General features: G+C 41.9%; 1 protein-coding gene across 1 annotated transcript in view; it reads right to left on the reverse strand.

Annotated features, from left to right (window-relative positions):
- Positions 1-3401: 3401 nt before the first annotated feature.
- TSHZ2 (teashirt zinc finger homeobox 2) overlaps positions 3402-24619 on the reverse strand; it is a 454538-nt gene continuing 433320 nt past the window's right edge. Inside the window, exon 3 of the mRNA XM_029221641.1 lies at positions 3402-3612. Within this exon, the coding sequence (XP_029077474.1) occupies positions 3611-3612 (2 nt within the window). The 3' untranslated portion in view covers positions 3402-3610. The remainder of the gene's footprint in view (positions 3613-24619) is intronic.

Consider the following 24619-nt stretch of genomic DNA (forward strand, 5'->3'; position numbering starts at 1 on the left):
GTGTCTGTGACATTAATTATGAGAGACCCCAACAACTGAGCAGGCACATTTTTGGGGGGTGAGATTTAAGAAATCTATTTGTGACCTTAAATTCTGTGGGGACCGTCTGGGCTATCCAATGTATTCTATGATTATAGTCTGCTTTTAGGTCTTGGCCTATTTTTAAGCTATTTCCTCTCTGTATACTTTTCAGAAGGCGGATTCCCTATTCTGAAATATTATTATTTTGAAAACCAGGAATAAAATGCAAATAACATGAGGGGAGTTGGACCCTATGTCAGCTCCTCGCCCAGGTGTCTGGTATCAGCTACCTTGAGGAGCTGCCATAAACACTGGAGGACCTGACTGTTGTGTGAATTGTTCACCTCATATCCCATAGCATCTAGAACAGTGTCATGCATACGGTAGATGCCCGCTAATATTTGTTGAGTAAATTTCCTGAATAAGTTGCGTTTCCTCTTCTGCCTTGTGCCCCAGTGCTTTGTTACATGTTGTACATTTGGTGAATTTGCTGAACTACAAAATGGGGCCAAATGCATAAATCTTAAGTCTTCATATACAAGTTTCTCAGTGGACATTTCGGTTTGCAGCTTGTTGGTGGTCTTAGTTAGAAGGAGGGAAGGGAAAGAAAGGCAATCTCTCACCGTCACTGATACCAAGGGTTGGTGGCAGAATGGAGATCCCTTGAGTGTAATTTGCATGATTTTTGCATGTCGTCTTCCTGTCCATCTAAAGTTTCAATTTATCAGAACTCTGTTTATTCAGAGAGAGGAAGAGAATTGTATGAAAGCAGATAAAAACATTCTCCTGAGTTCATGTTAGTTTTTCCCTCCAGAAAGAAGTTTCTAGAAGCCTCACAGGACTTGCCAAAGGAAGGCAGGCCTGATCTCTAGGAATATACTGAACGCTGTGTGTATCTCACAGAGGGAGCCCAGATCTTGTTTCCTAAGGAGAACACTGGCAGCTGTCCCTCAGCAGCGACATTTTTGGTTACCAAGCAACGATTCATGAGTCTTACCAAATTTATCAATATTTTTGTCTCTTGCCTCCCACCCCGCCCCTCCGTAGAAATTGTGCTATAACAAAACCATACAGATTATATGTTGAAGCAGGTGATTTACTTTTTCTTTCTTAGAAGGGAAACAATTTCCATGGAGTTGAGAATCGCATTGTTTCCCCCCAGTTGGAGCAAGAGCTCAAGAATCTGCTTTGGGATGGTTTCAACAGAATCTGAATTATGTAACTTTATCTAATAACCCTGGGTTGGAACAGGCAAGTTTTAAGAGCTTCAAGAACCCCAATGCTAATGCATTGATTTTCCTTTAATAGAATTTCGTTGTCGAAGGACAGTGCTCAGTAAGAATCCACCCTTCAATCTTAACCCATCCGAAGACTGTTCCTTTCCAGTTGAGCGCCGTTCATTTCTGGTTGAATAGGTTAAGTAAAGACAGACCTCGCTGTTCTCAATTCACTTTATGATCCTCCCATCATAAAAAATAATATCAGCACCTTGCTTTTCATGTCAGAGCTACATTTGAGCTGCTATTCCCTATGCCCATGAGTAAATCCCATAAAAGTCGCCCCGTTGTACCGTTGCTGTTTTTCCTTGTGGGTGATTGATTGATGGATGAGTGCTGACACTTCAATGAAGCTATTTCGACTGCCATCTCAATCCGATGATGTGAGGGGTATATTTTCTGTCCATGCCTCATTACTTCAGAATGACATTGCTGGAACTTCATTTACTTTTTCCCTCCTTCCCCGAAGCGCCATATTTTTTCCCATCTAGGTTATGCATGCCATAAAAAAAGCAATTTGCTATTATATGTGGCATAAGGGCAACACTTTCTCTAGGAGGTAAATAAGAATTTATTTTTTTTAATCCCAATATTGAATTTAAGGATCATGTCAAAATTCCCAAAACAATTCCAACAGTCAGGCTCCATGAGAAATGGTGCAGAGGATATATTTGGAAATATTTGACTTCATTTTTCTGGTGTTAAGATTTTTGACAGTGATAAGCTTGGTAATTAAAGCAACAACAAAAAATAGTCATTTTGTTTTAGAATCATCTAGTTCCTAGTGTTGTGCCTAGAATAGTTGAAATATTTCACCTATAGCTGAGTAGCAGTTTATAGCACAGTGCACACTTATTTGTCCTTTGAGAATGAGGATATTCATTGTTTAAATGCAATGATGGATTTATCTATTATAGGTTGCTTTCAGTTGTATCGAAAATGCTCAACTAGAGTAAACAGATCTACCCCTGCATTTCCAAACTGTGCACTAGGTATGCAAGGGTTTTAGTATTAAAGCATGCTCTTAGCTTTTCCAAGTTGACTTAGGACCTGATTTTAATCTGTGTAATACAGTATTCCCGTTAATAATAATGTATAATTAAGATATCCGTTAAAAACCCATAACGTTAATTTAATGGAGAAAATCTAATACAGTTGTATTGGAATTTTTACGTTAAATTAACTTTAACGGGCTTTTAATGGATGTCTTAATTAGATCTCATTATTAACAGGAATATTCCACAAATTAAAATTGGGCCCTCAAAGTTCTAATGAAAAAAGTTGCAGGAACACATTTAAAATGGACACCCTATTTCATGCTTTCTGTTACTTCTACAGCTAAGCTGTGTTTCACAGCCCATAAACAATAGGTCCTGCAGAAAGAAATTACCAGAAAAGGCTGCTGCTGAACTTTCTGCCCTGCAATGCTCTCATCTTCTCGCTTTCTGATTCTACTCTCACCAATTTCCTCAATTCTGCCAATGTGCAGGTCTCATGTGACAGCGGTGCATGCTGAAAACTACATATTTTTTAGCCAATGAAGATAATGATGATAATAAGGATGCCCACCACTGCATGGGAAAAAGTCATTGGCAGCAACATGGTTAAGCCTGACTATTTGAACAACTTTCCCAGAAGATGAACATTGTTCAGAGGTTTTCTTGGCTCAAACTCTGGTTTAACTTAATAACTCTTCCACTTTGCAGTGATTAATGGCTCCCAAGTGCAGGGGCAGGACTGGACAATCCAGGTGCAACCGTAATTGTTGCACTGAACAGAAACATTTCCTTTAGACAAATGTTCCCAGAGGGGTTATAAATAGGAAATGGACATTACCATGGAAAGTAAGCTTCCAAGCGTCTACATCTAGTGCAGCCCACTTGGACATTAAACTATGAAGACTTATCCTCCCCCCCACCCGCCCCCCGCCCTCCCGAGCCCTTTCCTGTCAAGTGTTACAAACTGACAAAATAAGTACGTCAATGTTCTCAGTCATTACTTTTCTTCGGTGGCACTTGGTTTTCTCGTGACAGTGGAAAGGGGGCCGTAGAGACGAGAGAGCCCCGTTGCAGTTTATTAATGAAAATCTAATGTTGTCCATAAGCTGAGAAGTGGAAATCAATACTTCATTACCAAATTGTTAGTGAGGATGAAGAGAAATGGCTGGGGTGATTTCTTTTCTTTTCTTTTCTTTTTTAGCAGTCTTCTTAGAGCAGGGTGTCAGGAGGAGTCAATGACAGGAGCAGGGTGGTGCACAGAGGAAGGGCTCAGTGTGAGGGAACCAGGCTGGAAAGTTGAAACTAAGGCATTTGTCCTGTAATGGGAATCAAAACAACAGAAAAAAATGCATTATTTTCTGAGGAGTAGCTCAGGTGGTTATTTCCCCCAGAGAGTCAAATTGCTCACCTATTTCATTGGTATTAATGTTCTGCATAGGGTCTTAATTAAGTCTAGTCTAGGGTATGATATAATCAGTTGATGGGACATATAAAGGAAGGGCTAATTTAGGAAAAAAGTCTTTAAAATATAGTATGGGGCTTCCCTGGTGGCGCAGCGGTTAAGAATCTGCCTGCCGATGGAGGGGACACGGGTTCGATCCCTGGTCCGGGAAGATCCCACATGCTGCGGAGCAACTAAGCCCGTGGGCCACAACTACTGAGCCTGTGCTCTAGAGCCCGTGAGCCACAACTACTGAAGCCCGCCTGCCTAGAGCCCGTGCTCCGCAACAAGAGACGCCACCGCAATGAGAAGCCCACGCACCACAATGAAGAGTAGCCCCCGTTCGCCGCAACTAGAGAAAGCCCGTGCACAGCAACAGAGACCCAATGCAGCCAAAAATTAAAAAAATAAATAAATTTTAAAAATATATAATGTATGGAAGAGATATTTGAACACCCATATTCATAGCAGCATTATTAACAATAGCCAAAAGGTGGAAGCAACCCAAATGTCCATCTGTGGATGCATGGATAAACAGAATGTGGTACATCCACATCCACTCTCGTACATTCTACAATATGGATGACTCTTGAAGACATTATGCTAAGTGATAATAAGCCAGTCATAAAATGATAAATAACTTCACTTACATGAGCTACCTAGAGTAGTCAAGCTCATAGAAACATAAAGCAGAATCGTGGTTGCCAGGGGCAATCTTTGCAAGATGAAAAAGTCCTGGAGACGGATGGTCGTGATGTTTGCACAACAGTGCGAATGGAATGTACTTAATGCCACTAAACTGTACACTTAAAAATGGTTAATGGATATATTATTATAAAAAGGGATGGAACCAAATAAAACATAAACCATAAAAAATGGTTAAGATGGTAAATTTTACGTTATGTGTATTTTACCATAACTAAAAGTAAAATATATATATATATATATGATTTTTCTATTGTGAAGCATTTAAAAAAATTAACCCATGGCCCCACCATCAGGAGAAAGCTCCTATTTACATTCTGTAGTGCTACCTTCTAGTATTTTCTTTCCCACCATTTTGTTAGGTTTACATAGTTGTAAGTGCCCGCTGTGTAATGTTTTTCTCTGTATTTTTTCACTTGGAAATCTCATTGTAAACAGTAGGATGTATTCTGTCACTTACATTATCAGGGTTTACCAAACCATTCTTGTGATGTTGGACATCTAATTTGCTTCCAATTTTATTCAATAATATACAACACTGTGATGAACATCTTTGTATTTAAAGCCTTTCAGTATGTTGGGATATTTTAATAGGCTTAAATTTTGGAGTCAAAAGATAGCAACATTTTTGTGGTGGGGAAATGCTTAAAACTACCTAATGGGGTGAATTTTTTTCAGATATGTGCTATTTGTTTGTTTTGGCCATGCTGCATAGCATGCCGGATCTTAGTTCCCCAACCAGGGATTGAACCCGTGCCCCCTGCAGTGGAAGCGCAGAGTCCTAACCACTGGACCGCCAGGGAATTCCCAGACATGTGCTATTTGGATTACTGTAGGAATGCATATGATTTCCATCAGTCCAATCTGGGTGGCAGTCCTCGTTTACACATTATTTAGTGGTAGTGCTCATTTTAATGAGAAAAAACCACTTTGGACCTATATTTAATTTGTCTTTTGGAAAAGGAAGATTTCCAAGTTTCTAGTAGAAGAACAAAGACAAGTTGAAAACTGTGTGACATTTGATGTGTGCAGAGAAATTACGTGCAAAATAATCATAACAGACATTATAAAGGATACCTCGGTAAGTATGACTGCAATACTAGCAACCAGTTATTATATACCTACCACATGCCAGGTGCTTTACATCCATTACCATTAACCCTTTAAACAACTTCGTTTTAAAAATAAGAGAGAGAAAAAGTCTCAAAGAGGTTAGTGACTTGTCCAAAGTCCCACAGCTAATAAAAAGCAGTGGATGGCTTTAAATTGAGGCTTTCCCACTCAGAAGCTTCCATGCTCACTCAGGCACCACCGTCAGGGGAAGGAACCATTTCCCTTTGTCACTGAGTTTGTATTTCAGATACAAAGGGCCCCAGCAGTCTTTGCTCTGACTTGGTTGGAACCTCCTACCCCGCCCCCTGGCAGGTCTGGAAACTTGAAGGAGGATGGCCACGTGGTCACTTGATGGAGGAAGAGAGACAGGTTAAAGAAAAATAAAGTAGAGGCTAGAAATTGCAACAGCATAAGGAGAAGGTAGGGGGACGGAGAGAGGGGAAGAGAGGAAGGAAAAAGAATGACAAAGCCTGTCTTCCCTAAAGAGCGAATGTGCCTTACACTGCAAGTCAGGATGATGTCCTGGTGGGGGGCAGTTTCACACACAGTCTATTCATGGCCCTCATTTTCTCCTCCTTGACCTTGATGTTAATGTGATACCAGTTTTAGAGAACCTTATGTCATCTATCACTTCCTTGAACCTGCACCAGATTTGATCAACACACAAACTTCTCTGGCTGGGTTTCTCTTAGGTCAAAATTTGTTCTGGGAAGGGGAGCAGGGAGAGAGGAAAAAATAATTTTATTATAGTCCCCTTTTGGAAATTCACAGTACATATTAGCGTATTAAAGGCTCTGAGAAGGCCTGCAATTAAAACCCAACCCAATCCAACACAATATTCCTTTCTTTAACCCAGTATTTCCCAAATTCATTTGATAACCCTTCTCTTCCCTACAGAACACTCACAGATATACTTGAGTGTCATTTTCTGGAAAACACTTTCACGACAGACTCTTGTGCAGAAACAAATGAAGTTGTTTAGCTCCTGAGATCTCAGTCCTGACCTCATTATTGACTTTCTGTAATTCTTCTCTCAGGTTATTTGGCTTTTGGGGGTCTCAGCATGAAAGGATCCTGCTGTCTTGATAACTTGACATTTTTTGCGTGTTTAGTCTATACTACACTTTCGAGATCCGTGCCTTACCTCACGTCAACTTCACAATGCTGTTAACACAGGAGGTACTAGTGTCTACCCTTTCCAGCCTAGGAAATGGGGATTTAGAGAGGTGAAGCCACTGACCTGCAGCCACCTGGCTGGTAATAGGAGAAATGGTATCCAGATTCAGGTTTTTCTGGTCTCTTAAGCCCTGCTTCTTATATTGCCTGTGATCGCTTGGTAATGTCTTAAAATGTGAAACACTAGCATTACTAATAATGTAGAGGCATTTTCCCAAGAGTATCTGTACAGTTACTCAGTTAAATTCCAGATACGAGTGTCTTCTGTTAAAACCCGGCTATGATGCTATTTCTTTCTGAGAGACCTCATATCCCACCATGATTGATGGAAGTGGTGGATTCTTCTGGAAGGGCAGTGTTTCTGTACTAGAAGAGAATGGTAAAGAGGAGACCTGAATCTTGGGCCACTTTGGGACAATATACCCTTAAAAAAATTATTTCTTATCTTAAAAGAAGGGGAGAAATTTTTTTTCCTCTAGGTCTAAAGATGAGACCTGGCAGAAAATTAAAACTAGAAAATGAAGGGAAGGGGGAAGAGAATGGTTGCTATTACTTTTTACTATTCAGAAAAAATTGTGTAGAATGATTTAAGAAAAAAAAAAGCAAATACTCTTGGTTGCCTTTCAAGTGGTAGTTGAGGCCAAGCTCTCTGCTGCATGAGTTTCCCCCCCTAATATGTTGAGCTAAAAAGTTAATTACATATCAAAAAAGTCATTGGCAGTGTTCATTAAGTAGAGTTTGTGAGGGAGAACCAGGCAAAAGGATGCAATTATTTTTGTATTAATTACAGTCACCAACAGATGCGTAGAATTCTATATATTTTAATTTTATTTTATTTTAATTTGTATTTTAATTTGGTCACGCTGGGATCCTTCATCCCTCGGGCCAGTCATTCTGGTTGGCTCTTCTTTTTCTCTGTGTCCTTGCACCATCCCGCCTGCCTTCTTTTTTCTCCACTCTGTACTGTTCTTCTCAGAGCTGCATTATCATCCCAGAGGGTGTTTTGGGTTTGCTGCCATGATGGAGGCACTGCTAGCCTTTCATGGTTAGGGGCCAGGAATGTTACGCATCTTGCAGTGTGTGCAAGGTCTCTCTGTAGGCAGGGAGTTTTGAAGGTCTCTCTGTAGGTTGGGATTTCTTATCCTTGGCACTATTGATATTTTGGGCCAGATCATTCTCTCTTTTGGGGGGCTGTCCTGTGCATTGTAGGATTTTTAGCAGCATCCTTGGCCTCTGCCCACCAGATTGCAGTAGCAGTCCCCTTACCTTCGAGTTGTGACAACCAAAAATATCTCTAGCCTTTGCCAAATGTCCTTTTGGAGTGGGGCAAAATTACCACTGGTTCGGAACCTCCGAACTAGCAGAAAACATTTTTGTTATTTGAGCCTAGAACCCAAGTCCATTTTACATATAAACACAAAGTCTCTTATGCACAGTTTCATATACACTGCATTTTCCAGAAATAAAGCTATCTTGCCAAGAAAGAGAAACTGTGCTTTGTTTTGTTCGGAATGTTCATGGGAGTTATTTGCTGTTTTAACAAACGGGTCACCCTTGGCATTTGTGCTTATATTTGAGATGCCCATTCAACCCACCCAAATTTATCTGCATTGATCACTGACATGTTGACTAAGCTCTACATACAGGAGCACGCATTGGGCTACCTCATCATGTCTTCGAGGACCTCGTTACTCTGAGTGTGGTCCATGAAACAGCAGCCCTGGCATCACCTGGGAGCTTGTTGGAAATGCAGAAGGCTGGGTCCACCCCAGAGCTGTTGATTCAGAATTTGCATTTTAACAGGACGTCCAGCTGATTTGTATCCAGGTTCAACTTTGAGAAGTCTGGTTCTAGTGAATTTTTGTACCCAAATGTTTTCCTTTTCTTTCATGTTATATGATCATGGCATTAGATGATTTCTTTTTGAAATTATGTGTGTAGGCTGGTCATTTGATCTATGACTTCTTTTTCAGGAAGTAAAGGGGAAACTATGAAATGTTTGGCCAGAAACGTCCACACTGGGTCTTTGAAGGGCGAGGACCCCTGCTCTACACAAGCCGTTTCTAGGCAGCAGCACCCTGTTCCATAATGTTAAATCTCACCCGTGTGCTGAGGACTGAGTTCCAGATCCGTGCATCCAGCTGGCTTCTGGACATCTCTACGTGAATATCTCACAAGTGCCTCAAAACATAACTTTTCCAATAGCCGACGTTTGAATCCCCCGTCCCCATCCTGTTTCCTTTCTAACGTTTCTATTCATGGGAAATGGAACCTCAAACAGCTCAATTGCTCCTGCTAGAATGTTGGGTCATCCTTGACACCTGGTCATAAAATTCCTCGCCAAAGTTGATTTCCATCTCCACTCTGTGTCCCCGTTCAAGCCTGTGCACATCTTTCCCGGATGACTGTGGGTCCCTCTTACCGGGCTCCTTTAGTCCACTCTGTGTCCTGTGGATCATTTCCCATATGGCAAACGTGAGCTTATGAAAATTGAGATTAGATTGAAGCAGTCACTTCCCATTCCTCCCAGCTTAGACTCCTTCAGTGACCTCTACGGCACTTAGAAAAAAACCTGTTTTTCTAAGACTTTCTGCCTGATCTGCTTTGCCATTTCTCTGACCGCTCCTGGGTCCGTACTGCTTAGTGATATGTCCCGAGAACACTGGCCTTCTGACAGTTTCTGAAACATGTCTCCAGGTATTCGAAGATGCTGTTCCCTCTGTCTAGAATGCGCTTTTTCCTTTTCTTTGTTTGGCTAGCACCTTCTCATCCTTGAGGTCTTAATTTAAATGTCGTTTCTTCAGAGAAGTTTTTTCTTACCCGTTGAACTTGATTAAATTATTTTGTTATAATATTGCACCTTTTATGTTGTCGTTCTAGGACTTGTTGTGGTTTATGAACATAATCATATATGTAATTTTTAGTTCAGTGTCTGCCTCCTACTCTGGCTTATAAAGCCCAGGAAGGCATGGGATCTGTGCATTACACTCAATCAGTATCCCAAGCATATAAGCCAATATCTGGCCCATAGTAAGTACTTGATAAATATTGGTTGAGTGAATGAAGTTCTAAAGAAAATAATTTGAAGTCTATCTCTTCAAAGATGAAAAGGGAATTTTAAAATATTTATTACTAAAACAGTACAAAAGAAAAAATATAGATTTATCTGGAATCCTTCTTCTCTAATTCTCTGAAAGAGAACATGTAAAGAAAAAAAGAGGGGCTTCCCTGGTGGTGCAGTGGTTAAGAATCTGGCTGCCAGTGCAGGGGACACGGCTTCGAGCCCTGGTCTGGGAAGATCCCACATGCCGCGGAGCAACTAAGCCCGTGCGCCACAACTACTGAGCCTGTGCTCTAGAGTCCGTGAGCCACAACTACGGAGCCCGCGAGCCACAACTACTGAAGCCCACGCACCTAGAGCACGTGCTCCACAACAAGAGAAGCCACCACAACGAGAAGCCCGCGCACCGCAACGAAGAGTAGCCCCCACTCGCCGCAACTAGAGAAAGCCCGTGTGCAGCAACGAAGACCAAATGCAGCCAAAAATATAAATAAGAAAAAAGAAAAGAAAAGAAAAGAACAGACTAGAAAAATTAGTCTAAGGAAACGGGCATCAAGAAGCTTTGCCATCTAAGTGGTGCTTTCAACTTCAAAGAATAATTTATTCTGCCATTCTAAAGCAATTTATATTTTTCAAAGCACATTCATATATATATTCTCTTCTGAAATATATTGGCTTAATATTAGTAGCTCCAAGGATAAAGAGTTTAAATAATTTGCTGAGGGAGTTTAAATAATTTGCTCCCATGGTGATCGTGATGGGTCAGGACACCTGACTCCTAATTCAGGGCTTCTTGAAACTGTTTGGATGAAAATGAAAAAAAAGAGTAAAATACAACTGCTGAATAAATATAAAATGTATTATTAAAAAAAGACTGTGACAAGGAAGCCAGGTGGAAATGGAGACAGGCGATTTTTAACCCTGTAATCCTGGGAGAAACCTGCAGTTAATATTTTTTTCAAATTGATTTTACAATTTGAAAATCCAAATTGGCTTACCTACATTGATGAATTTCATCATTAGTGCTTCATCTAATTTTTCCTAAGAGAAATCTCTGTGTGCAGAAACAAACTTTGGTGGACCAATTTCAAGTCTTTGAATGAATAAAATAATTGCTTAAATGTGTTGAACAATTTTTATACGCTAGACATAGCTTCATGTGAGTAGGTGGATAACATTTTAAAATACTGCTTGATATAGTTTTGCCTTTTCTCAATTCCTTTCTTCCATGCAGTTTTCTCACCATTGAAAACAGAGACCCAGACTGTTTGCCCAAGGAAAGGGGAGGCTACCAAATAAACCAGATAGGAGGAAGGGTCTGAGTTTATGAATGGCAAGAAGGACTTTTTCTTTCTTATGTCAAACCTCAAAGAGGTGAATCAGAAAAAAAAAAAAAAAAAAAAAAACCCTAAAAATTATATATCAGTAACTAACGTCTGTGTAGTGACTATTAATTTTAGACCCACCACTTATGCATTATTTTCGTTAATCATCTCAACAACTCAACGGGGTATCCAGTATTACAGAGGAAAAAACTGAAGTTTAGATAACTGAAGTGACTTATCCAAGGTGACGTGACAATCAGTGGAACTGGATATTCCAGTATTCAATAGGAATATACACTTTCTGGATTTCAGCGTCTTTACCTTTAACCATGAAACTAATTGTTCCTGATGTTGAATCTGTGCCCATGAAACAACACTTCTTTTTTTGCATATTTGTTTAAGGAGAGCTTGATTAGACCCTTGAAGCACAGGAGGCAATGCTATTATTGATCTTGATAATCTTCTCCTTGGGACGTCTAAATGCAGACGGCATGCAGGTCATAATTGACACACTGGAAAATCTCAACTTTTGAACTTCCTCTTTTAAAGCACAACTTGTGATAAATCAACCATGTGTCTCAAATGCATGATATATGCTTCATGACACAAACCAGACTGTCAACTGTCTACAGCCCTAAAGCTGGAGGAGACTTTTCCATGTCTTTTTTTTTTTTTTAATCACTGCCAGAGCAAACGTCTAGGTTGACCTCCATCCTATATCACCAACCTCCAGTGTCTAATGGAGTGGGCCAGTTGGAAATATTTTTAAAAATAAGTTCCCTTTATGTCTACTTCATGGGCAGCCCTCGAAATGGTTTAAAATCTCCTCACCATGGTGTGCGAAATGGCTGTTCAAGAAACTGGCAGAAACATGGTGACGTCTTGGAGAACAACAACAACAAAAGTGTCAGGCGAGAAGATGCAGGGCTTCCTGAGAGTGGCACAAATGCTGTCACTAGGTGTCATTTGTGTCCTTGCTTGTGTGTCAGCTTAGAAGATTTCAACGGCAGCAGAAAATCTGTTCCTTAAAGCATACTCTTCAACTTCAGGCTACCCAAGTAGTTAAGAAACGGAAATGAAAGAAATGGCATGAGGGTTTGCCCTCTGAAAATCTCTTGACAACTAATGATGGGATTATGGAGTCTTAACTGCCGTACAGTTATCCCTAATTATAACCAAAGGTACGTCAATCTAAATAAAAATGATAAGGCAGAGAGAGGCAGGTTCCTCTCCCTCCTCCCAACTTGCTTTTTAACATGAATCTCTTCACAGTATGATGCTTTGACAAAGCTTGGATTGAATAATTATTAAAAAGAGATGGAGCCCAGTGTTAAGCAAAACATATTTTTGCAGAAAGGAATAGTTGAATTTTTTTTTTTTAATTTTACAGAAAGGAATGGTTTCAGTTTTAGATATTTGGTTTAACATGGGAACCTCCAATTGTCTTTTTTGTACTCTATCACAAAAGTTATGCAAGAACTTTCTGCCAGACATTAGGTATCAGAAAAGGCATGGCTTATTCTTAAATCCTGATATGGATTTTCCTTATGGGAAAGGTCCGTCTTGGGATGGATCTTGTTTCCATTTTTGCTTTCACTGCTAGGAAGCTCAGAGTCAATTTGGTGACCCAACTTCAGCAACTGTGTAACCTCTGAAGGCTACAGTCTACATCCATTAACTTCTCTTCATATTCTCTCTCCATTTTCCTTTGGCATTTTTGTTAATAGTTTGACACTTCCATTTATTAGCTGGGTGACATTGGGGGAAATGACTTACCCTTTTTCTACCTAAGTTTCCACATCTGCAAAATCAGGATGATAATAGTGCCTTTCACAAATGGTTCCTGGCACACAGTAAGTGCTCAATAAAACGTAGATTTAAAAAATGATTTTCTTTTCTTTTCTGATTTTATTGCATTGCATACAATATGGTACCTTAAAAGTGCTGTTGAATAATGTATAGAATAGATTTTTTAAAATACATACATAAAATTCTGCTTATGTGTTAAAAATAAGTAATCATCAGGTCTTGGAAAATGGATTATTCTTACCTTCTGGAAATTTAAAAAACTAAGTAGAAGAGAGCCTCTTTATTTCAGGCATTAAACAAATGGTGAAAAGAAATCAGTTGTCAATTCAGACGTGAAGCTAAGAAAAGTTTTCCTCTTTTATAAAAAAGTATAAAATAGCATTTCCAAACATTTGATGTGGATATTAAGAAGAAGGGAGTAGAAAGCAGTCATAATACCTACCATTTTATCAAGTGCTCATTATAAGCTCCGCACTTTACAATAATACCTGACTGCAGATCTCATTGTCCCTATTTATTGATGAGAAAACAGAGGTTTGGACTGGTTGAGAACATCAAGGTCAGTTAGTTAGTAAGCAGTGGAGCCGCATTTGGACTTAAGTCTGTCTGGCTTCAGAAGCCTGTCCTTCAGCCAGTATTTATTGCTGTCAGTGGAACTAACTAGAATCTTCTAAAGGCATGTTGCTGGGTAAAGCTATATAATGAAAAATGATAAGGACTGAAGAACTGTCCAGCTGTTATCGTCCTTTCAAGAGATAAATTAAAAGGGTGGCAAAGATCAGAACATCCTGACAATGGAAAGGGAAAATGTCCCTGGTGGTTTCAATGTTGATTATAATTTCGCGTTTGGCAATTATGTATTTAACATTTGTCAAGTCTCATGTATGGTTGCTTTTGGTGCATGGTCATATAGGAGAGAAAGGAAGCAATTTCCCTGTACCCATTTTTATTAAGCCACATTCATACACTCCAAAAGGGCACTTACATTGTTTGAAAGAGGTCTAGATGCTGGCAAACACCACTATAAACAACCCGGACAGCTTAAAGTCCACACCGACAGCAACATGATTCACGATGGAACTCATCTTCTCTAAGTGGAGCACAGAGTCAAATGTTATTTATGACAACTAACTTACAAGCAGACGAGATTCACTGCATGGACCCAGCTAGGGGACTTTACTGCTGCTTAAATGTGAGTTGTTAGCATTTTAAGAGCGGCTTGCCCTCCAAGTATGGAAAATGAACGGCAGAATATTTTTTACCTCTGTGATTATGTGTCTAAGCCCACTGCAGCACAGTTCGTGATGCGTCTACACTGGACAAGGGGGTTGGTGGATTGGAAACAGTGTTTAGATAATTCAGGCAAACCCTCCCATTTTCAAAGAAGAGTCTCCCTTCCTTGAAGGATCGTTTCATTCACGTCTACTCTTTGCCTGAAGCTTGACTGCAATTTTTTTTTTTTTTTTTTTACGGTATGCGGGCCTCCCACTGTTGCGGCCTCTCCCGTTGCGGAGCACAGGCTCCGGACGCGCAGGCCCAGCGGCCATGGCTCACGGGCCCAGCCGCTCCGCGGCGTATGGGATCTTCCCGGACCGGGGCACGAACCCGCGTCCCCTGCATCGGCAGGTGGACTCTCAACCACTGCACCACCAGGGAAACCCTGACTGTAATTGTTTTATTTAACTCTTATAATAATCCCCAAATGTAGCTCTTATGAGCCCCCTTTATCAGAGATCAGAAAACGGAGGGACAGAGATTTAAGTAATGAGACCAAGATCACATGTCTGGGAAATGGCAAAACTGGGATTTGAACCAGGTTTCTCTGTCACCAAAGGGCCATGCTGCTTCGTAATAATAACCGTTACCCTTTACCAATTTGAAAGTGACCAATTGTTACCAACCCTCATGAAAGATTGGGAAGATATGAGTTGTAATTTCCTGTTTACAAATGAAGAAGTGGAGGTTCAGGAGGTTAAATGGCCCCCCCACCCCAGCCCATGCAAGTATTTCCTAGTGAATCTGGAGCGAAGTCAAGATTTGTCTGGAGCTCAAACCTAGTATCTCAACGGACTCCACCAGTGTTTCCCAAAGTACGTTATGGAGAGTCTGGGTGCCTGGAGATGCTCTGAGAAAAAAAAGATGTTCTTTTATTCATTTATTTATGATTTAAACAGAATCTCCTAAAAAATGTCAAGCTCCAGCCCTCCCCACAGCCTTTGCACCCTCTGTCCCCTTGGCTGGAGTGTCCCTCCCGTGAATCTGCCCGGATAATTCCTGCTCCACACTCACCCACTGGCTTAAACATCACAGCCTCAGAAGGACCCTTCCTTCTTCCAGAATCCAGGTTCCCAGATTTCCTCTCTCTTGCCCTCCACTTGCTATTAATAATACCTCGGTTCGTGTGAATACGGTTTAATGCTTGCCTCTCCCACTAGCCTTCAGGGTCTAGGAGGGCAGGAGGGGTGACTGCCTTGTTCTCAAGACTCCAAAGTACCAGCCCAGGGCCTGGTCCCTGAGTGTCACTCCATAAAGAAGTATGAGCTTTTCTCTGTACTTTGCCCACTGCTCTACCTTTGTAGAGTCATAGATATGAGACTGAATGACCTCAGGGATCCTCCTTGCCTCTGCCATTTTGCAGACAGTGACATGGTGGCCCCCGCCTTCACGTCCACTGGGTGACGGCGAAAATAGTAACCTGGTATTTACTAAGCCAGTATGTTCTTGGTCCGGAGCCCAAGTGTTAAACCAATTGCATCCGATTTAACCTTCCAGACCGACGAGGAAGTGGAGGCTCAGAGATGCTCAGCAGCTCGCCCCAGTTCACAGCTAGTAAGTGGCCCAGAGTTACGTAATTGCACCCCATGCCTCTGGGTGAGTTCTCCACTCCGGCCCCATGCCACATGGGGGTTGCCTGGAAGCCTTTCAACACTGGATGTCTGGGCGCCACTGATGCCCAGAATCTCCCAGATTCTGCCTTAGTTGGTCCAGGGTATGGCCTGGGCGCCGAGGTTTTCAAAAGTTCTCCAGGGGATTCTAATGTGTTCCTGAGACTGACAACTTCTGCCCTAATGTACAACTGATTGATTGGTTGATTAGTGCCATGTAATCAATAAACTGTTCTTGCAGAGACTGGGTAGAATACGTGATTTGTACAATTCTACTGCAGCATTCCTTGCTTCCTTCTCTCTCTCTCTCCATCCCTCTCTCTTTCCTCTCCCCAATCCAAAATCTGCATTTCTGTTTAGATTAAATCCCTTCACAACACATGCAAATATGAAAAAAAATACAACAACAACAAAGAAAAAAACCCACGAACAACGCAAAGCACCAGGGTTTGTAAGATCAGTGACCCTTATTGACAAGTCCCAGCTCAAATGGTCTAGTTACAAGACTGAGCAACCAAATTTCCTTCCGAAGGAAGAATTCACAGGAGACCTTCAAGTGCCTGGGGTTTGTTTATTTGTTTGCTCTCCTGTATTAAGAACAATCGCTATTATCAGGCAATGAGGACTCACCTCTTGCCAGGCTCTGTGAGGCTCGTGAGGCACAGAGGCTCCCACAACAAATTGGAAGTGCTCATCGTCAGTAGTGCTTTCACAAAGGGTCAGCTGACTCCGGGGAATGTGCAGTGATCGGTCACCACGACCGTAAGAGGTGCAGCCAGGATTTGAGCCCCTGCCCGCCCCCCCCCCCTTTCCCACTAGTCCACACTGCCAGGAGACCCTTCAGACTCGACCCTGGATCCTGTTTGTGCACTGAAAAGACACTGAACCAGGTTTTCTTTCTCAGAGGAATTCAAGGCTTTCTTCCGCCCCCAAATCAGCTGTTGAGATGCAATGATATGTATTTTAAATGTCTCACTTATAAAATTTACTAGAAAACGTTCTCCCTTTCCAAGCATAGCTATAAATGAAGTATGGGGTGGACCTCTACATCCTTTCTTTTTCTAAACCATTGAATTGTCCACTTTATTTATTTATTTATTACCATTTATTTACTTATTTGGCTGGGCTGGGTCTTTGTTTCGGCATATGGGATCTAGTTCCCTGACCAGGGATTGAACCCAGGCCCCCTGCATTGGGAGCCTAAAGTCTTAGCCACTGAACCACCAGGGAAGTCCTGAAGGCCTCATCTTTTGTGGAAAGGAAGTTGATGAAAAGCTTGTGTGGAGGGTTTCCATAGCTACAAGCTGCTCCCTCTGAGGCCAGGGGCAGGGGCAGGGAGAAGCAACAATTAGTGTTAAAGTAATAATGACAAAAGCTTTATTGACAAGCATCTTGGAAGCCAGTGTATGGACTGAATTGTGCCTCCCTCCCTCCACCCCCAAATTCATCTTGATGACCTAACCCCGGTATGCAGGATGTGACTAGATTTGGAGCTAGGGTCTTTAAAGAGGTGATCAAATTAAGATGAGGCTATTAGGGTGGGCCCTAATCCAATCTGACAGGTGTTCTTATAAAATAAAGAGACACCTGGTGGGGGCGGGGCGGGGCTGTGCCCGGAGGAAAAACCATGTGAAGAGGCAGCAAGAGGGCGGTCCTCTGCAAGCCAAGGAGAGAGGCCTGGGGAGAACCAACCCTACCAGCACCGGGATCTTGGACTTCCGCTCTACAGAACTATGAGAAAATACATTTCTGTTGTTTAAGCCTCCCAGTCTGTGGTATTTTGCTAGAGCAGATGCGAGACCACATCAGGTAAGTGCTATGAAGAAGATAAAGCAGGTGATGAAAAAGTGAGTGGCTGTAGGTGTGACCATCAGCGTGGCTAACGCTCAGAAGGGGCCAGGGAAGGGCCCTCGAGATGTGACATTTGAGTTAAGCCCTGACAGATGAGAAAGGGTCAGCCATGGGGTTCCCTGGAAGCTCACGTGTCCGGCGAAGCATCCCTAAGTGCAAGTCCCCAAGGGTGGGAAAGGGCTTGGGCCATAGAAGGGAGCATAACAATGGCGGCGTAGATGGAGGCGTGGCCCAGACTGGCAAATACCAATCCACCAACAACCAAGAGCAAAACCAGAGCCCAGCTTCCATTCCACGGCCCTCAGGTCAGGTCCCAACGGTCGCCTATTTGTATATGACCTGTGAGCTAAGAATGGCTTTTACATTTTTAAAGAAATGAAAAATGTCCAAAGAAGAAGAATATTCCAGGACGCATCAAAATGATATGAAATCCAACTTCAGAGTCCGTTGATGAAGTTTTATTGGCACACAGACCCACATTTGTTTACGGATTATTGATGGCTGTCTTCATGCTGCAATGGCAGAGCTGAGTGGTTGTGACAGAGATTGTATAGTCTGAAAAGTCTAGAATATTTGCTATCTGGCTTTTTATAGAAAACGTTTCCCATCCTCTGTTCTTTGGAAATGGCTCTCTTTGAACACCTGTGGGAATACCTATAGAGGCGGGGAGACTTCTCTCCACTTAACTTAAATGGGTCCATTTTCCTCAGAAGATCTCCAGACAGAGACATCCATGGAATGCCAGCCCCTTGGATTAAACAGTCCAGGAAGGTCTCCCTTGTTCTTTGCTAACTGACCACTGATGTTTACTCCTTGGTTGAATCAGTACGTGTTGAGAGGTTTTCCTGTGCCCGGCACTGGGTTAGGTGCTGGAATGTTCAACCTGGAACAAGACTGTTTGGTCCTTGCCTTCTGGAAGCTTAAGTTCTAGGTTAAACAGGTTTCCCACAGGGCTTCCCTGGTGGCGCAGTGGTTGAGAGTCCGCCTGCCGATGCAGGGGACACGGGTTCGTGCCCCGGTCTGGGAGGATCCCACATGCCGCGGAGCGGCTGGGCCCGTGAGCCATGGCCGCTGGGCCTGCGCGTCCAGAGCCTGTGCTCCACAACGGGAGAGGCCACAACAGTGAGAGGCCCGCGTACCCCCACCCCCAAGATAAATAAATAAATAAATGAAGAGACAATTAACATCACTAGCAAAAAAAACAAAAACAAAACAAACAAAAAAAACAGGTTTCCCACAGACAGTCCTTTCTTCCTCTGCACTTAGCTGCCTCTGCCCCTAGGGATGGGGCATATTTGAAACAGAGCTTCAGAGTCAAGCCAATCAGATGTACGCCATATTCCCATCATTGTGCTTTTAGTTAGGAGATGTTTCAGTCAATAATAATGAGAAAATAAGATGATGTGAGTCAGGCTTGAGGTCAAAGTGAGAGGGGAGGCATCACGTGCCTAAGGTCATTTCTACACCATGAGGAAAACCAGGGAAGGAAACCTTCACCCGACACCCACGCACAGAATTCAGGGGACCCATGAACTTGCGTGGGAAAGAAAATTACAGCTTTAATTTCACGAACCTTTAACTGAAATTCAACATTTCCTTCATCTATGAATGTAGACATCAAATCACAATAGTGGTAGCAGCATTATGATTTTTATCACCAATATTTTCACCAAAATGTCACAGATATTTTCATGTCACATTGTAAATGTAAATGTCTTGCAAATATCTTGCGATATCATGTACACTCATCATTACTTTGAAATTGCAGTGGCTATTAGCCTTAGTTATGGTCATGCTATTTAATGTATATAAAAAATTCATTTGTTACTATACCACAAATTAGTTTCTTTAATATTTGATAACTGTATTTCCATGAATTTTTTTAACCCTAGGTATTTTATCTTATATCTTTAAAAGCATTCGTTTTGAGAAGGGTTCCACGGGCTACACCAGATGGCCAAAGAAGTATGCAGCCTGAAATGATTAAGAATTTCGTGACCTACGGACACCAAGGCCTCTTTATTTAGTTAGTTATTTTAAATATTTATTTATTTATTTGGCTGCATTGGGTCTTAGTTGAGGCACGCGGATCTCCGTTGCTGTGTGTGTGATCTTCGTTGGGGCACGCGGGATCTTTTATCTGCGGCACGTGAATTCTTAGTTGCCACATGTGGGAACTAGTTCCCTGACCAGGGATTGAACCCGGGCCCCCTGCATTGGGAGAGTGGAGTCTTAGCCACTTGACCATCAGGGAAGTCCCACCAAGGGTTCTTTAAATCAAGCGATTCTTAACCTTGGATGAGCATTATAGGAAAGCTGGTGATGCCTGGAATTTTGAGTAGAAATTGTTGCTCAAGTTATTCAAGCTTATGGCAGAGGAGAGACATGACACCATAAGCAAATTTTGCATTTCTGTGTATGTGTGTGTATGCATTTGTAAATATACACTTGTTTATTTTTTCTGGAGAGGGGATCAGTAGCTCTCATCAGATTCTCAAAAAACTTCTTGATCCAAATATGCGTTTAGAATCGTCATTCTCGAAGGAGGAGTTCTAGGACAGGGACTCCTTCTGAACCAGGCTGTGATTCAGGAATAGAGAGTCCCATTTCTCTGAGCAACCCTCTCCACCCTGGTCTATTGTCATCCAAGTCCAAAGCCTCAAGTCTATCCAAGACCAAGAAACTTTCTTACAAGGCGCTAAATAAGTGGTCCCCAAAGTGTTTGTATGAAGGATTCCCTCAATATTTGCCTTTATGTGAGGAGGGAGCCCCAGCGTCAGCCTAAGTTAATCTTCATTATCACGTAAGTGGCTTCTCCCCTCCTGATTTTACATTAAGATGAACTGGACACTCTCCTTTCTTTCCTGTACTCCACACACACAATCAGCCAGCAAGGCATTTTAATTAGACCTCTTCTATTATTAGAGCACAGGGAAAAAAAAATTCATAGCTGATCCGAAGGACCCCAAGCTAAGAAATCATTTAATTTGTTGTTGTTTCCATAAATCAGGGCCCAGTCATCAATTTCACCACATATTTGAGAGCACATGTTATTGACAATGTGTTCGTGGAGAAAAATGGAGTTTGCTGGCAAAGTTGTTCCATTTTCTAAAGATTAAATTGTTCATTGTACAGGCTGCCATCTGCCCTCCCTGGAAGAGATTTAGTTGTTGGCAGAGGCATTCAAAAATCTTGAAGACAAAGTTAAATTTCTTTTTCTTTATTGCCATGCATAACGAAAGGCAAATTCATTCATTCATTCATCTATTCATTCAATATGTATCAAGTGTTTCTTTTGTGACATCAGCTAGCTTCCAAGCCATGGATCCCTGGGGAAGGATCACATGTAGCCTTAGAGCTGATTGATAATTCCACAGTCTTCATTCCTGCCTAGGACCTCTGAATAGTTAGCCTTTCTGTCACCCACCCAACCTGTGTGCTACCGGGAATCTAACAGAATTATGGTGAGTAGCACAAGTTTCCTCCTCCAAGAAGCTTCCACTCTATAAAGGATGGATAAGGCAGACACATCAAACAGTGATAGAACCCATGCCTTGAGAAAAACGTGAAGGAGAGACAGGACCCATTGCTTAGTCGAAACTTCTTGGAAGACCTGAGTAGAAGAACGTGCAAGAACCATGGCATGAACCTTCACATACATAATGTTCTTTTATACAAACACTGTCCTGTTGTAGAAGTGGGTGTTAATATCCCCATTTTGCAGGTGAAGTTATTGAGGCTCAGAGAGATGACGTACTTGGCTCAAGTTCACAAAGCTAATAAAGGTTGATGTGAGAGCTCAGACTCTCCATTGAACGCTGTCTGGCCCCTGTGTCACATAAAGCAGGGCCTCCAAGTCCCTCAGACTTTCCACAGTTAAACTCCTAAACCACTTACCTTGACCCAGCGCGAATTGCATCTGAAGCCTGTCCTATCCCCTTCATTGCTCCTCTGGGGCTATGAACTTCCCTTTGTTCTTCATACTTGATGAAGCACTCTTGTTCTGGTCATGACCTTGGCTATTCTTCTTGACTATAATTGGGATCTTTATTTTGCAGACTACACTCCCTTGAGCAAACAAGTCTATCCATCATCAGGTTTGACCTGCTTCCTAGGCTCTCTTCACCTAGGTTTTCCCAGACCCTACTAGCAAACCCAATCATGTATTCATTCATTCAACCCAATAATGAATCTACTCAATTAATTATGGAGTCTCTACTGTGTGCTTACTGTACTATATGATGGTCAAGACTAAGATGATCCCCACCTCTATGGTCTAGGAAGGAAAAGGTCTGGGGCAGACACTCACACAAATGATAAAAACATTAATTACAGTGGAGGCAAACATCATGCAGAAAAGCGTGTGGATTTATGAGGGAGAATAAGAGGGGTTTCTAACTTAGTCTGCATGTGTGCTTGGGTATATCTTGGAGAAGAGAGAGGATGCTACAATAGGCTTTTAAAAAAAGTTTTATTTATTTACTTATGTTTATTTTTGGCTGCATTGGGTCTTCGTTGCTGCATGCAGGCTTTCTCTAACTGTGGTGAGTGGGGGCTACTCTTCATTGCGGTTCATGGGCTTCTCATTGCAGTGGCTTCTCTTGCTGTGGAGCATGGGCTCTAGGCACGTGGGCTTCAGTAGTTGTGGCATGGGGGCTCAGTAGTTGTGGCTCGCAGGCTCTACAGCACAGGCTCACTAGTTGTGGCGCACGGGCTTAGTTGCTCCACGGCATGTAGGATCTTCCCGGACCAGGGCTTGAACCTGTGTCCCCTGCATTGGCAGACAGATTCTTAACCACTGCACCACCAGAGAAGTCTGCTACAATAGACATTTATAAAGAGGGTGTTTTATGCCAGGATCTGAAGAATTGGTTAAAGCTAAGCCAGCCAGATAAAGAATTGATAAAAGAGAATTCTTAGAGAAATCCCAATATATTTGGCCCTTAGGCAGGAAGGAGTCTGACTTGTTCAAGGACCTAAAAGAAAGCCAGTGAGGTTGGGGCACAGAGGTAAGATATCCCAACTCCCTGAGCTTAGCACAGACATTGTCAAGAAAATAATTCTTACTTTGGTCTAGTGTATGGAGTACCCAATAGATATGATTTCCAAAACAAGTTTGAAATGTATGGTTTATAAAAATATGAATTCTTTATTCCCTATTGCACATTTGAGTGTTTTAATTGGTCAATTTTTAGATCTAGATGGTTAAGAACCAGAAATTGAGAAAATTACACTCCATCCTAAAGAAGAACCATCCCCGATGACCCCGCCTCCTGTGCATATGCTGTGTAGAAACTTGAGACTGTTCTTTACCTAGAAGAGCTTCATAAAATTTTTCATGAGTGACATAAACAATACAGTGTATTGGTTTGGGATTTCAGTCCATTTTTTCCAGAAAGATTTTCCAATCTGTTTCCCAAGATGTGTACGTTAGGCTGGGGAAGAAAGATTCATTGTTTTCTTCTTCTTCATTTTTTTGTTTTTCTTCTGAGACTGGAGAGTAATGTTGAAGGGGAGAGAAAAGAAGGATATTGTAGAGAAGGGATAAACACTTAAAGCCACAACTTGGCACTTTTTGTTTTCTTTTCCTGGCAGCCCACATGAGTACTAGAGAGAAAAATGTGGTCTTCCGAGTCTCCTTTTCAGTAAAGTTAGTAATAATTTCTTATTAAATCCTCAACAATAATAGGAGAAGGGCAGATGTGTTTTGCATAAGTTCAGGAAAAGTCAGGGACTAGCTGCTGGCCACAAGAAGCAATCTCTGTGATTTCTGAAGCACTTCATTGTCAAGGCAACCAGAATGCTTTACTTGTATTCTTTCCTTTTACCTTCACATAACTCTTGCAATATAGTGAAAAACACTCCAAGGAGAGAGGCATGTATCTTAAAGAGGGTGAGATGGTGACACAGAAAGAGAGACCAGGTCAAAACCTCAAGCAAAATAATGGGTAGACCAAATATGTCCAGTATTGCTAAGTCTCAGCTCATGGCAACCAATATTAAATGAGTGAGGCAAAGCCACTGCCTTCTGAGAATCACAATTCAGCAAGAGGGTGAAGACATGGCCATTTACTGATGTATTTGTTCAATCAACAAACATTTGCATACCTGCTCATGTCAGGCCCTGATCTCAAGAAGAGGGTCTCGGCAAGTGGATTATGCAGGCGTGGCTTCTGTTTGCAGGGAAATAATTTATAATCTAGTGAAGATGGTTGAACACAGAGCATGTAACCAAAAAGTAGATCAGTGTTGCCAAAGGGCGGGAGGTAAGGGCCGCTCTGGAGGCTTCAAGGGGGTGGTGATGGATGTGTACATAGGTAACAGCATTACAGAGCAGACTCTGGGACCCTCTTAATGGGAGGGAGCACAAGGAAGTCATCCTATCTAATTAAAGAATCAGGAAACAAAAAATGAAATAGAGGAAAGCTGAGTTAGGCCTTGAAGACAGGAGTAGGACTTTAGTATGTGAAAATGGGGCAGGTGGTATTTCATGTTGAGGGAGCAACTCGGCTAAGGACAGAAGCTTGTCTGGGGAAGAGTTGGCAAGTTCATTTAACCAACACATTGCTTAAGAGAAGTGATATTACACTACTTATTTCCTTGCTTTTTGTCTGTCTTACCTATTGTAATATAAACTCAACAAGGCCAGGGACATATTTTGTCTCGTTCAGTGGTTATTGCCAGAGCTTTCAGCAGTGCCGCACGCGTAGTATATTTGTTGATTGAGTAATTGGAAATGATAGCTAATTAGATGATGATTTTGTGCTTACTCTGTGCTGTGCAGATGCCGAGAGCTTCTATTAATTCCTTTACTTAGTCCTCACAACAGCCCTGTGAGTTAGGTCCTTTGAGGAGGACACAGAGGCAGAGAGAATCTGAGCAGCTTGCCCAGAGGATCCCAGCGAGTATTTGAACTGAGAGCATCCCGATTCTGGGGATCATATATTTAACTGCCAG

Source organism: Monodon monoceros, unplaced genomic scaffold (assembly GCF_005190385.1).
Source record: "Monodon monoceros isolate NGI ecotype Baffin Bay Population unplaced genomic scaffold, NGI_Narwhal_1 Super_Scaffold_13, whole genome shotgun sequence".
Classification (NCBI taxonomy): domain Eukaryota; kingdom Metazoa; phylum Chordata; class Mammalia; order Artiodactyla; family Monodontidae; genus Monodon; species Monodon monoceros.